Genomic DNA, 15,874 nt, shown 5'->3' on the forward strand with positions numbered 1-15,874 from the left:
AAACTTTGGGAGAAAGAGAAGGTTTCTAATTTATTAAACAATTATTGCTTCCCTCCAGATGGTCATTAAAATTGCTTTAGAAAATCGCCAAAGAAAGGTTACTTCAAAACCTCCAGACATTCCTTATTTAGTATCTTGCATATGGTAGGGGACTACACTCAACATAGCTTTTTGTTTTGGGCAGGTAGTTAATCATAAAACACATCAAAACACAAACCTTTACACACACACACACACACACACACACACATTCAACATAGTATTATATGAATTTTAGGTTTCTTGACAATCTTTTCAGTGTCTTGCCAAGGGTAATCAGTATTAATAATCTACAATGCAAACAGTGAAGTGTCTTTTTTCAAATTAGTACATAGTTTAAAATCTACCTGTTTACAATTTTCTTCCAAGTTTCCTTCTCCAGGCCCAGAGCAGGTGGAAGCTGACCTAGTGGGGAAATCCTCACCTACTCGACTACGCTGAAGCGGGGACTGACAAACAGGAAAGGCGGTAGGATTTAATGAGAGAAGAAGCAAGTGCTAAAACCAGGGTTATTTGTAAGCTGTGAAAGTATGTGGCTTCTTTTGCAACATCACCTGGACATATGTAATCTAGCAGCTCTAAGAACAGGAGGACGGTAACTACTGGTTTCAAACCTCTACCATTTGCTAGGTGCTTCCTACCCAGCCTTGTTGCTGGCAGCAGTAGCGTTCTTGAGCAAAGACATCAAAAAAGTCAACTCATTTCTGGAAAGAGCCAGTCACAGTTAAGCTGAGCCTCAAACCCTGTTTGATGGGAAAATCCTGAGCTTTGTGGCTAGGCCACACTGCTACCTGTAAGTAGACATTAAAATTTTTCAGCTGGAAATTTCAACTTTTGAGGGCTATTTCTATTCTCTTCCTGATCCAGACAACAGCATCTTTATATACTTTCCAGGTTTCTTTGCCATGACTTCATTTACGGCATTTCGGGGGCTAAATCTGCTATCTCATCTGACAAAGCAGGCGCTCAATGGTAGAAAATCATGTATGCTACGCAAACCCACAGGGATTCTGAATCCTGAAATATAAACATAGCATTAAAAGTTCTACTGCATTTACATTCCCTTTGGTTGACTGGGGGAAAAAAAAAATCTTCCTAATGCTGGAAAAAACCTGAGTTCTCCATTTGCTTCACAAATAACAGAGCAAAACCAAAACAAGCCTCCCACGGGGCTGCAGAGGCTGCAATAGCAAATGAAGGAGTCTCTACCTATGTCTTCTATACTGCATTTAGGCCCCCCCAATAAAGCCTGAGGCAGGGGTGATTATTCCCATTTTACGGAGAACAAACAAGAATTCTGAGGTTCAGCTGCCAGCTCGCACCACCACCAAGTGGCAGGGGCAGAAGTCAAAGGACGGTCAAACTCTAGAATCCACTTCCTCCTGTTAATACATTATATGAACACAAAACACAGTTCCTTCAGAAAGGTACAGTTTGGCCAACAGGACAGTCAGTGCTCCCGCACCTAAAACAAGAACAAGGTTACTCTGGGAACAGATTGGGCCAGTGAGGGTCTGGGTGGGGCTTTTCCTGCTGGCCCCCATCAGTCTTGGCCTGGTAAGCCCACTCCACTGCTGACTGGCTTGTGTTCTGGTTTTGGCCGTGCTTCTTCCTTCCTCTTCAAAACATCTTAAATATTTAAACACCTCTCTCTCTCCAACAACAAACACCCAAAACACGGAGATAAAAAGGGAAACAAAGTAAATATAAAAATATTAAAAATGCTGAAGTCAACAAATCAAGAGTTCTATTAGAGTTAAGTTGTTTTCCCAAATAGGACCCTATAGGATGAATTATACTGTCTGCAAACTCCCCAAGTATTGTTTGCAGAAAATTAATGTTCTCTAGAGTAGGGCCAATATGAGGGTTTACTGCACAAATTTCAGACTGAAGGGTTCTTCTAACATTTAGAATATAATCTTGCCCTACTCTTCAGAAATTAAAGCAGGACACCAATAGGAAAACTTGGTTCATGATCACATAGTGCTTTTTTAAATCACCAAGGTTTTCCTAGCACCTGATAGAAACTTTTAGTAACTGCAAATGAAAGATGGTGCAAAACATTAAGTTTATTTAAAAGAGACAGGGTGCTTTAATTTACCCAGATAAAAATAGTTCCTGTTTTACTTTTTACAGCCTTAAAATGATAATGACAAGTTTAGATCTTAGAGCAGAGTGATACATATCACATCCCAATTTTTAAGTATTTTAATTTATTTAGGTGCTCGGTTCATTTAGATAAGCTTTCAAATATGGTCCAAATTCTTGTGCAAGGCAGTTTGCATTACTTACAATAGCATCTGTATCTATATAATGTCCATTGGATGGCACATCAGAAGAGAGCATTTAAATAAAAGTGATGCCGTCTCCATGAAGGATTAATCTGCAGTGCCCTAATGTACAGTCTGTGGGTAAGTAGTTATGGGGCAAAAGAACATATCCAAATACCGTGCTTTAATGCACCTATTTTAATCAAACAACAATGCTGGATGTGTATAAAGCCAAGCAATCTTGAGTCACAGACATTTAAAAAAAACCCTTTTTTTCACATTTATTTATTTTTGAGAGAGAGAGAGAGAGAGGAAGAGACAGAGTGTGAGCAGGGGAGGGGCAGAGAGAGACGGAGACACAGAATCCGAAGCAGGCTCCAGGCTCTAGGCTGTCAGCACAGAGCCCGACGCGGGCCTCAAACCCACGAACCTGCAAGATCATGACCTGAGCTAAAATCAAAAGTAGGACGCTTCACTGACTGAGCCACCCAGGTGCCCCTCCAGCCACTGACATTTTTAATGATTTAAAAAAAAAAAAAAAATCCAGAAGCACCTGGGTGGCTCAGTGGGTGAAGTGTCCGACTCGATTTCAACTCAGGTCAGGATCTCACCGTTCATGCAATTGAGCCCTGCATTGGGCTCTGCAACGATAATGCAGAGCCTGCTTAGGATTCTCTCTCTCCCTCTCTGCGTCCCTTCCACCACTCGCGCACTCTCTCTCCCTCAAAATAAATAAATAAACTTAAAAAAACAAAACCCTAGAGGGTACCCAGGATGCAGAGATGCATCTTGACCCTCACCACAACTTGAACAGTTAGATTAAAAAGCTCCCTATTTAAGTAAGAGTTAGTGAATTAACAAATAACTGTGGAAGATTCCTGCCAACTCACTGAAAGTGAGATAAAGCCTTGGTAGGCAAAACACTTAAGACGCCCCCGAGACTCCCATCTCCCACATACAATCCCTGTCCGATCCTCTCCCCTAGAGTGAGACTTGTGAATGATGGAACATCATTCCCCTAATTGTTACGGCAGAAGGGACTCTGCAGGTGTAATGAAAAGTCCCTCCCCAGTCAGTTGACTTCTAGGTCATCAAAGGGGAGATTATCCTGGGTGGGTGTGACCTAAGCCCTGAAGCAAGGTTGGAGGTGCTGGCTTCATTTTAATTTCTCCTCCACTTGGGAAGAATAGTTTTGCTGAACAGAGAATATTTGCTTGGCAGGTTTTTTCTGTCAGCACGCTGAATGCCATCCCATTGCCTCTGTCCTCCACGGTTTCTGAGGAGAAACCAGCTGTGTGTCTTACAGAGGGTCTCTGGGGGATGCCTGGCTGCCTCCCTCTTGCTACTTCCAGGATTCTCTACTTGTCTCTGTCTCTCAATTGTTTGATTACGATGTGTCTATCTGGGGATCTTTTCTTATCCTACTGGGAGTTTATGGAGCTTCTTAGATGGGTAGACTAAGGTTTTTCATCACATTTGGGAAGTTTGGGGAAATTTTTTCCCCAAATATTCTCTTGCTGGCTTTGAAGAAACAAATTGCCAAGCTGGGGAGAGGGAGGTGTGGCAGGGCTGGCAGGTGGCCCACGAGCTGAGAATGTCCCCTACTGACAGCCAGAAAACAGGCCCCTCGGCCCTCCTGTAAGGAATGGAATTCGGCCAAGAACTAGTGATTAAAAAAAGACTAGGCCTCAGATAAGACCAAAGACGCAGATGACACCGTGATTTCAGTCTGTTAAGACCCTAAGCAGAGGACCCAAAGACCATGTGCCAGATTCCTGAATCAAAGAATTACAACACAGGGGCGCCTGCGTGGCTCAGTTGGTTAAGTGTCCGACTTCAGCTCAGGTCATGATCTCACAGTCTGTGAGCTCGAGCCCCGCGTCGGGCTCTGTGCTGACAGCTCAGAGCCTGGAGCCTGCTTTGGATTCTGTGTCTCCCTCTCTCTCTGCTCCTCCCCTGCTCATGCTCTCTCTCATCTCAAAAATAAATAAAAACATTAAAAAAAAAAAAAAAAAAAGAATGACAACATAATAAATGTGTGTAGTTTCAAGCTACTTAGTTTGTGGTGTTTCAGTATGCAACAGAAAACGAACACAGAAGTCAAAACAGGGGGCCTCCAACATTATGGTTTTGAAAATAATGGCTTCGAAATGCTACCTAAAATGAGATCACCTCTTTCTGGACATTTATCATTCATTAATTCATTCAAACTATTTATGAAATGTTTACTTTGCTCACACAGGTATTGTGCTAGGTGCAGAGATACAGGGTGAGAGAAAATAGGGAGGTGAGAAGTCCCTGGGGAATAGCAAGTCTAGCTCCAGGCCTGAAGATACTGCAGATGAAGGCTCAGACCAAGGGAATCGATCGCAACCAGGTCAACACTGTACCAGCAGCTTGTATGTCTTGAGGTGCAACTCCAGGGTAATGGTCTAAAACACCAGGTCGCAACTCTGTGCGTTAAAAAACAGCCAACGGTGGAGGGAATCCCAATGAGACCCAAAACAATGTCCACACTTTACACTATGCCAATTAGGTCAAATTACCTGGGGTAGAGCCCAGGAACGGAGGCAGAGTTTAACCGGAGCCAGGACTGAGAACTACTGATGTAATAAAAAAGCTTTCCAAATTTCCTGAAGATCAGGATTACTGGCCCAGAACCTGGATCTGAACTCAGTCTGAAGGCGAGGTGCTGAGCAGTCCTTGACATGGGGAAGGGGAAGAAGTGAGGGCAGGCAACAGGAGTGGAACACCAATGGAGACCAGGCTTTGTGAAGTAGCACCGCGTGACCCAAAATGACTGACATTAAGTGTTGAAGATCAAACAGTAAACTATCCACATGATTTCTGGCAATAAGTTTAATATCCTAACCATAACTGACTCAAGCCTTGGGAGCCTAAGGCTAAATAACTCAAGGAAGAAAGTTCCTATAACGTCCTCCTTAGAAAAGTTAGGAAAATAAATTGTAGTTCAAGTTTTTAATGCGCACGTCCAGAGAAAGTGGAGGATACGATGAAAGTGAACTGCTCCTCAACAGGCTAGAATTACGGTAATACGTAAGTCTACAATGTTTCAGTCCTACAGCAAGGAATACTTAAGTAACATTCAATTACAAAAGGCACACACATAGACACACACACACATTTACATGTTATGACTAAAGGCAGAAAGCTACCCTTAAGGCTTTTGTATTTTGGCCACTGTTGTGATTTTAAAAACTACAACAGAAATATCTGTTTGTGACTTACACACCAAGCAAATCATTCAACCACCTCCTATTGTACCTCCCTAATCCCAAACTGGTTTAATGGCTAAATCAGAGGTTGCCAGTGAAATGCCTCTTTGATAACAATTTTGAATGAGTGCTTTAGTAGGATTTGCCCTTGTTCCTTGTCCTTGGACAGCTTAGTTTATGACTATACAATGGACACAGGACTTACATGATCCGTAACCCTTCTAAAGAAACCTTTTACAGAATTCTTCTGTTCTTGTCTTTGAACTTCAATGGAAGAGGAGCTAAGTGTTTATTGGCATTTGGAAATTTACCACTCCTGCTAACTATTGCTTGGATTTCTCCTTTCCTTTTTTCCTGCTGGACCCAAGTGGTCCACATTATCAACTCTGCTTAAGGCCAAACAACTCCACTGGTAGGGCCAAGGGTGGAAGGAGTGTGGTACAAAAGAAAAAATGCAAGGCTCGTGATTATACACAAATAACCAAAATCACGTACCTCCAGTCTGGAAGCAGAACTGAGAAAGCTGGCTTTTAAGAGTACTTCATAAAGGCTACTTAGTTTATCCATAAAGTAAAAAGAATAATGGCCACGTGTCAAACTCAAGCAGTGGGAAGCTCAAGCACAGAACGACATCGACAGGCAGAGAGTAAGAGAGACAAACACAGTAATTTACGCGTGCGGTGTGCTTACAACTTGTCAGGAACTGACAAAGCATTTCACATGTAATAATTAATCTTTGTAATAGTCCTGATGCAGAGTACTATCTTGAAAGAGAAATAATAGCACTCTGTGCTCTTTCCTATGTTATCCGCTCCTCAATGTGTCATTTCTGAAAAAAGTAGCCAATATTCTTCAGCTGATAAACTAACAAAACAACACCTTGATATCAGGGTGCATCCAAAATCTGAATTCTATCTCCCCATGTCACTCCCCAAGTCAGAGTGTGTTCCAAGTATGGTATGTAATCTGAAATTGTTTGCTCTTTTTAAATTCAGAAATTCATTTCTTAGCAAATTTTCAGCCACCTTTTGCTATGAGGCACCTTGTGGCCAGGCAGCCTTAGATTTTCAATTCTGTCCTCAAAGTCCATGTCACAAAACTGATATGTGGAAAACCGATGGCCTGAAGAGACACTAAACCATGAGTGATTTCTCACTTAAAAAGAATAAAATAGATGCCTAAGAAAACCACAAACCAATCATACACGATTTCCGATTTTCATTTTGATGCTGGAAGACTGGGACTAGGTGGAACTGGAGAAAGAAGGTAAGGGGCAACAGCAAAGTCTTGGTTTCACAGAAAAGGAGTAATAAAGGATCCCATGTAGGTGTGTGGCATGGTGTGCAAGCTCCCAAGTACATTTCTTTTCCTAACACATGCCTGAGAACGGTGTGTTTAAAGCTGCACTTGAGCTCTCGCGGACATACCTTTCTCACGTCTGAACTCTTTGGTTCTGTCGTCCAGGTTATAATTCTAGAAACTGCAAGCCTCGTCTCACTAGAGTTTACAAAATCCGTTGGATCCATCTGCCTAGCGAGGGACTCGATGTACTTCAGGATTGCAACTTTGACCTGAAAGACCCAATAATTATACTCATTAGGTACACTTATGAATCTCTGAATAGAATTCTGATCAGAGAAAAGTAAATACAATTGAGGGGACCCCTCCTTTCTCCTGGATCTATGTTTTCACACAGAGCCACGTCCATCAGGGACAAAAGCATGAAATGGCTGACAGGTTAAGTTTGGGAACAGGAAGACTGGCATACAGATCAACCTCCTTCAGTTTTAGATCACCGTGCCTGTGGAGAAGGCCTGCTCTGCCTCCTCCCATACGCAGCAAGACACCTGCAGGGCATGAGCCCCCATGGGCAGGCCACGGGATTACGACTCTGCCGCTTGACCAGGAAGCACTTAGTATTGTTTTTTGGGCATCCTAGGCCACGTCTTGCAAGGTAGCATTTTTAGCAATCACGCTGATATTCTACCTTAACTTCTCCACTGATGCCTCAATTGGTTTTGACCTTAGGAGAAGAGGGCGGTTATTGATTGCAGCTATCCTAAAACCCCAACAAAAGCTAATGAATGAAGAAGAGATGACGTACACGACCTAATTGAAATTAATAATACCCTCCCTCAAATTCAGTCTTATAGTTATGATTTTCCAAAATACGTGACAATTAATTTTCATGTGTTAGAACGTTAATATGGAAAACATTTCAGTAAGATACCTTATATCAACACACCAGAATTTTCTAGTTTAAATACGGTGGAAAACAGCAAAATTACTCAAATGTTGGTGAGGATGTGGAACTACTAGGCCTGCCATTATATTGCTGGTAGAAATATAATACGGTACAACCATTTGAACAGTTTAAAATAACATTAAACACGACCCACCCAATGAACCAGTGACTCTTCTCCTAGGTACTCAAACAAGAAAAATGGAAACATGGCCCCAAACAGTTGTGTAAGAATGCTCACTCACAGCAGACTTATTCATAACAGCCAAATACGAGTCATGTACAAAAAAGGACATTTTAAGCAAATTTGACTTCTAGAGGTTGAATTGTAATGACAAATAGTCACCAACCTTGAGGTTAGGAGTTTGAGTTTGATCCACAATGAATCTCATCAAAATGTTAAACTGTTGGTCAAATGGAAAGGAGTCCCTAGGTTTAAGAGAAGAAAGAAAGTGCTCATTTTAAGGAAAGATACGTTACAAAAAATAATGCAAAACCATCTCAGAAACAAAAATATACCACTAGAGATAAGTCTGATGGACACGGAAGCAAGCCTCTACACCAGGTAATTGTACTTTCCATTTTATATAAATACTAGAGTAATAGACATGACATATAAAATTAAGAAGATGGAAAATCTTTTTTTTTACTTATTATTTTTAAAAAATGTTTTATTTATTTTTGAGAGGGGGAGGGGCAGAGACAGAGTGGGGCAGAGAATCTAAAGCAGGCTCTGTGCTGATAGCACAAAGCCTGACGTGGGGCTCAACTCACCAAGTGCAAGATCATGACCTGAACCGAAGTCGGACGCTCAACCAACTCGGCCACCCAGGTGCCCCAGAAAATGGGAAATCTTGCTACAAGTCCCAAAACACACACGACACTTAGAGTTATGTATGCTATTTTAGAAATGAAGACCAAACGATAAAAGAGATTCCTACCTGCCTTCTAGAATGTGCTCATCTTCTTTCCAGGTACCTTTCTGAAACTGCTTCATGAGAAAAACTTCCAATTCCGAAATCTTAATTTACATCCTGACGAGGCTGCCTACAGCTGCCCTTGCTTCAGCTAACCATGCTGTCCTCCTTGGTCCTACTGGGCAACTGCTTCTGGTCTCTATTTTGTAGGGTGACCACAAAGAGTATGGGAGACCCAGCAAGGGAATCCCCCATCCAGCTACAACACATATGCAGAAACCAGGGCCCTCCGCTTCTCACCTGTTCCTGATCTCATTTCTTGCAGCCATTTCACATCTTTGATACATCTGAGTAACCCTGAGGACTCTTGGCTAGCCAAAGTCCATGCTCCTTCCCTTAAAATGCTGCAATTACTAGCATTAGTTTAAAAGTGCATAATCGTGTCCATGTAGGAAGATGTAGACGTATTTTCCACACTAATAGGAAAGATGGTGCAATGCAAACATCTATTACAACTGAGGCTGAGTGACGGCATTGTTTCCTTTGGCCTCTCTAAGGGACTCTTCTCAATCTACAGAAGTATAGTAACAAGAACGGGGAAGCAGGTTCAGATCTGTGAAGTCACAGGATGAATTTGAAATTTTACTTTTTTTTTTTAATGTTTATTTTTATTTTTGAGACAGAGACAGAGCATGAACGGGGGAGGGGTAGAGAGAGAGGGAGACACAGAATCGGAAGCAGGCTCCAGGCTCTGAGCCGTCAGCCCAGAGCCCGACGCAGGGCTCGAACTCACGGACCGCGAGATCGTGACCTGAGCTGAAGTCAGACGCTTAACCGACTGAGCCACCCAGGCGCCCCTGAATTTGAAATTTTAATGACATAATGTAAAGAAAATGCAAAGCACGGAGCACATCCTGGGTACTAATATTACTACTGTTATAATTACTAATAAAAAGTAAACGTGACCCAATAGCACATGTATTTGTACCCAGGAAGCCAGGAGGACCACTTCTGTAAGCAAAGTACGCTTTAGCATACATGACTTAAGTGACTCACACCAGCTATAAATTAGAGAAACGAGCTTGACAAACCACACACAAAACTTCTGTCTCCTTCTACAGCAAGGGGAGAACGGAGAATCCATTTCAGTATAAGCTGGCGTGTTTAACCTGGAAACGTGTCTGTGGCCAGGCACAGCCAAAGGAAAGGAAGTAGGCAGACTCGCAATCAGACCTGTTATCTTAGGAACCCCCCTCAGCCATTACAAAGGCCCTCCCCTCCCTTCCCCGCCAATACTCACTGATGGGTCCTAAATATGCATAAATAGCTAGGCATCTCAGCTGCTGAGAAAACTGAATAATGAATGTGCTCTAGAGATTTGGATCGAATCTACCCAGGAGAGGATTCTTAAAGGAAAGGGAGCATCCAGGAAAATAACCAGAGGGTTTTCCTTAATCACCAAAGTTTAGGAGTAAAATCTTAATATTCCTGCCATCCCTAAAGATCTGAAAGTTTTTGCCCTTCACAAATTCACCTATATGAAGGAAGAGACCTTTAGGCCAAGTCTGATTCACAAATGTTTTATCTGGCTTTCAGGGTGTCATTTAAAAATAAAGCTCAAATGTGTTGCCTTATTCCACATTTCTGACCTTTCTTGGGAAGTCTGGGACCACTGGGCCCACATGCCAACATGGCCACCTCTCTCTACGGAAGTTCCCTAGCCCACAGCATCACCGTCTCTCCTGTCTACTTCACTCAGTTACTATCAGCTGGACCCGCCTCGCCCTTCTAGTCAATCCCTGGCTGAACCTTTACAAATCCAGTAATACACCGGCACGCAGGAATGTTCCTTAATTCCACTAAACTCGCTCATCCAAAGGAGGGACGGCATTTGAAAAGCTTATTGTAAATATAGTATATTATACTGAGCTCACTGAATACCAAGGGAGAGCTCTTTGGATAATAAAATTCTATAGCAGCACAAATTATACAGATCTACAGGGTCAGGAACCAAAAGAAAACAGTTGGCATCAGAGCACAGAGGAACAAATGCATGTTGCGCAGTCACAAACAACTAACAGACACATACATGGGGGATGATGGCAGGGTGACGTGCGCTACTGTTAGTGGAGGGAGCCAGAGAGGAAAGAAAAAGCGCAAATACTATCCACATTCTCCTTCAGGAGAGAAAGTCCCACATCCACAGACCAGCCTGCAGTAAGGGGAACACACAGCGGTGTAATAACCAGCAGTCCTGGATTCCAGTTCCCACATGGCCACTAACACGCACTGTGACCCGGGCAAGTCAAGTAAAGTCTGTTTCCTCATTAATAAAATGAAGGTGGGTCCTTCTGTTTTGGACATTCTATGATATATAATAATATTCCAGTGTGTAGTAACTGAGTCATATAAAAGTTACCCTACCGAGGATAATTAGTTGATCTGGAGTCATTGGCTTATTCTTTTAAAAATTCACTGATCTGACCTATAACCCTCCATCTTCCACCAAATGGCAACTGAGTCATTACAGCGAGGTGTCTTCTGAGGCTATTTAATTTCTAATACTCGTATGTTGCGAACCTACAACTGCAGACACAGTAGATAAGAGGTTTCTGAAAAATGACAGCACACAGTCAGTTTTTCACATGTCTCTGAATCTCCACAGCTCTTCTTTCTTTCCTTGTAACAGGTCACAACTGCTATGCGTTATCAACCTCTGAGTCAGTGAATGCTAACAGAGATTGTAGCTGGGCGAGTGGGAGCCCTACATCATATGTGACTAGCAAGATTTCTAGTGTGACTTGTAAGAAGATGGAAGTATTAAAAATACTGAGGTCTTGAACTACTGGGACCTCATCCAGATAAAAAGTTTCTGCACAGTGAAGGAAACAATGAGCCAAACTAAAAGGCAACCAATGGAATGGGAAAAGATATTTGCAAACGACATCAGATAAAGGGTTAGTATCCAAAATCTATAAAGAAATTATCCAACTCAACACCCAAAACACAAATAATCCAGTGAAGAAATGGGCAAAAGACATGAAGAGACACTTCTCCAAAGAAGACATCCGGATGGCCAACCGACACATTAAAAAATGCTCAACATCACTCACCATCAGGGAAATACATATCAAAACCACAATGAGATATCCCCTCACACCTGTCAGAATGGCTAACATTAACAACTCAGGCAACAATAAAGTTGGCGAGGATGCAGAGAAAGAGGATCTCTTTTGCATTGTTGGTGGGAATGCAAGCTGGTGCAGCCACTCTGGAAAACAGTATGGAGGTTCCTCAAAATTAAAAATAGAACTACCCTACGACCCAGCAATTGCACTACTAGGCATTTATCCAAGGGATACAGGTGTGCTGTTTAGAAGGGACACATGCACCCCCATGTTTATAGCAGCACTATCAACAATAGCCAAAGTATGGAAAGAGCCCAAATGTCCATCGGTGGATGAATGGATAAAGAAGATGTGGTATATACATACAATGGAGTATTACTCGGCAATCAAAAAGAATGAAATCTTGCTATTTGCAGCTACGTGGATGGAACTGGAGAGTATTATGCTAAGTGAAATAAGTTAGGGAAAGACAAATATCCTATGACTTCACTCATATGAAGAATTTAAGATACAAAACAGATGAACATAAGGGAATGGAAGCAAAAAGAATATAAAAACAGGGAGGGAGCGAAACATAAGAGACTCTTAAATACAGAGAATAAACTGAGGGTTGCTGGAGGGGCTGTGGGTGGGGGGACGGGCTAAATGGGTAAGGGGTTAAGGAAGACACTTGTTGGGGATGAGCACTGGGTGTTACACACAGGGGATGAGTCACTGGAATCTACTCCTGAAAACATTATTGCACTATATGCTAGCTAACTTGGATGTAAATTAAAAATAAATAAATAAAAATATCGAGGTCTTAGGGTGCCTGGGTGGCTCAGTGGGTTGAACGTCGGCTCAGGTCACAATCTCACGGTTTGTGAGACTGAGCCCTGCGTAGGGCTCTGCGCTAACAGTGTAGAGGATGCTTGGGATTCCCTGTCTCCCTCTCTCTCTGCCCCTCCCCCACTCACATATGTGTGCATACGTACATGCGTGCTCTCTCTCAAAATAATCATTTTTTAAAAATACTGAGGTCTTCAGAAGGATGTAAATAAATACTCTAAAATGTCTTTTAAAGATAAGAGGATCAATTTGCAAGGTTTTATACTTGTTTTTACATTTGTCTTGAGCATTCACAAAAATAACGCCAACTTTTCATCTCATGGAAAGCAGGGACATTTCAACAAATCTGTTAACAAGAGAATGTGGAAATGGTGTAAGAGAGGACTTATTCAAGCAGCTGACAAAAACAAAAGAGAATGCCAGAAAAACACTGTAAGAGTCTTGTTAACATCAACATTGTCTAGCCCACGTGAACAGATACATTCCCAAACATGACATCAACAAATGTCAAACAAGTGTCAAGCAAATCCATGTAAAGGTGCTCAACATCACCATGAGGGAAATGCAAATCAAAACCACGGTGAGCTATCACCTCACACCTCCTAGTTATTATAAATGTTGAGGATGTGCAGAAAAGGGAACCCTTGTGCACTGTAGGCAGGAATGTAAATTGGTGCTGCCACTATGAAAAACAGTATACATGTTCCTCAAAAAATTAAAAATAAAGGGGCGCCTGGGTGGCTCAGTCAGTTAAGTATCCAACTCTTGATTTTGGCTCAGGTCACGATTTCACGGTTCATGACATCAAGCCCCACGTCGGGTTACGCATGGCAGTGCAGAGCCTGCTTGGGATTCTTTCTCTCCTTCTCTCTCTCTCTCCTTCTGTGCCAAGCACCCCCCCTCCCAAAGAAACTTGAAGACATAAATTAATTAAAAATTAAAAATAGAAACATCATATAATCCAGTAATTCGACTTCTGGGTATGTATACAAAGGGGATGAAACCACTATCTTGAAGAGACCTCTGACCTCATGTTCACTGTAGCATTATTTACAATAGTCAAGATACAAAACAACCTAAGTGTCTGTCAACAGATGAACGAACGGACAAAGAAAAATAATGGCATATTATTCAGTCATAAAAAAGAAGAAAATGCTGCCATTTGGGACAACATGGATGGACGCTGAGGGCATTATGCTAAGTGACATAAGCCAGACAGAGAAAGATAAATGTTGCGTGATCTGACTTATACGTGGAATCAAACAAACAAACAAAAAGAAACAAATAAAAAACAAAACAAAAAAAACCCTAAATTCATAAAAACAGAGCAGAATGGTGGTTGTCAGGGGATGCGGGGGTGGGAAGCATGGGGAGATGCTGGTCAAAGGGAACAAGCATACGTAACACGCAGCAGCTCTGGGGATCTGAAGTACAGATGGTGATTATCAGTTAACAGGACTGGATTATACACTTGACAGTGGCTAAAAGAATAAGCTCTTACATGTTCTTACCACGAGCACAATAAAAGAATGGTAATTATGTGAGGTGAAGAATGTGTCAACTAACACCCTGGTAATCATTTAGCAATGTACACATGTATTAAACCATCATGTTATACACTTCAAATTTATAGGCCGTTTTATGTCAGTTACAACTCAAAAGCTGGGGAAAAAAGTGGTCTGGTCCTTAAAAACTTACCTTGTGACATCTAGAGCCTTTTGAACTTTTGCTTGCACAGATCCAAGTAAATCTGCCCCCATTTTCTTAAGTAATTGTGTGAGAAGAACAAAAAGCCAGTCTTGTAAGTCATCCTTATGAATTATTATAAAATCCACCAGAGTCTCCAAAAACATACTGAAAACCTAGACAGAAACATTTCATATATGTAATTCAGAATTGTCTCCAAAGTCTCTAAAACACGGACAGGTCATATTAGAGAAGACAAATGTATTTAAAAAAATAAAGGAAAAAGGATTGGAACTTACTCTCTGTTGTGAATTCCACCGCAAACCAGGCCATGCAACAAAACAAATTCCATGTTAGTCTACAGTGAATTAATACCATTTTCATGCAGTTTTTTAAAAGACCTGAAAAGACTACAAACTGATCTCTGATATCTGATACTCTCCCCTCCCTCAATATGCCTTCGAAATACAGTATTGAGAGAAATTAACTTTACTGAAAAGTGTCAGTTTATTCCTGCAGGCTTTTCCTCCTTCCTTCCTTTCTCTTAAAAAAAAAAAAAAGGTATTTTAACGATCATAATTCTATACTATTACTGTTCGTTATCTAGCACTCAACAAGTACTATTTGGATGTTGGAGGATGAGGGAGGAAAAACACCTGTGCACTGTATGACTCCAGTTCAGATACTGCAAAGGAATATATTTATAAGAAGATACTGTAAAAGTGATAATAGTCTTTCTTGTAAAAAAGTATGGTATACAGTCCGCATAATTCTTATGCTGCCGTGCAGTCATTAACGCTGTCTAAGGTGAGATAAGAGTCCACAGTGGACTATCCTGGAACCGATTTCAGAGAGAGAAGTACCCTATTTGGCTAATGAGTCGTGCTCTACTGGGACAATCCAGCCATTATAGACCTGCTCAGTTCTAGCACAGCAGCTATTAACCACCAGGGGTCTCCGGTGAGACAGCTCAGAAATAACTCACTGAGCCCCAGGGATTCCTGACTTAGCTCAAAGGCAGCTAGCAAATATGAACTAAACTGAGACCTCCAAACTCACTGTACAAGAGCCTTCTGATGGAAACAAATTTCCTTCTTTATCCTCATATTCTGGTTCTGAATCAGCAATCTAGAGGTGACAGGTAATAGAAATTTCATCAATGCCCCATACCACCTAATACCCCTTATGCCGTAAGTCTTATGAATCTTATGCTTATGCTTAAAATCTTCCTGCTTTTAAACACTACCTTAGAGAAAAATCATGATAATTAGATCTTTGGATATCTGTGTGGCCCTAGAACCCAACCTTTCTTGAATTTTACGAATGTTGTTAATGTGGACTTTGCTGTGAGGATCACCACAGGACTTTTAAGACATGCTTCAAAGACCAGGATCGAGGAAAAATGCTGTCCCCCCACCCGCCCCCCCCACCCCCCCCGTAGAGACCAGAGAACCCACACATTCATTCTCCTAGGCTCCCATGAGCATCTCAAAGGACAGGATCCACAGATTGTTTCTGTCCTTTATCC

General features: G+C 41.7%; 1 protein-coding gene across 1 annotated transcript in view; it reads right to left on the reverse strand.

Moving 5' to 3' along the window:
* CLASP1 (cytoplasmic linker associated protein 1) overlaps positions 1-15,874 on the reverse strand; it is a 272,017-nt gene that overhangs the window by 48,243 nt on the left and 207,900 nt on the right. The window contains exons 28-30 of the mRNA XM_049616225.1: positions 14,359-14,522; positions 8,138-8,216; positions 6,973-7,116 (exon numbers count right to left, since the gene is read on the reverse strand). Of these exons, the coding sequence (XP_049472182.1) occupies positions 6,973-7,116; positions 8,138-8,216; positions 14,359-14,522 (387 nt within the window). The remainder of the gene's footprint in view (positions 1-6,972; positions 7,117-8,137; positions 8,217-14,358; positions 14,523-15,874) is intronic.

This window comes from Panthera uncia, assembly GCF_023721935.1.
Source record: "Panthera uncia isolate 11264 chromosome C1 unlocalized genomic scaffold, Puncia_PCG_1.0 HiC_scaffold_3, whole genome shotgun sequence".
Lineage (NCBI taxonomy): Eukaryota > Metazoa > Chordata > Mammalia > Carnivora > Felidae > Panthera > Panthera uncia.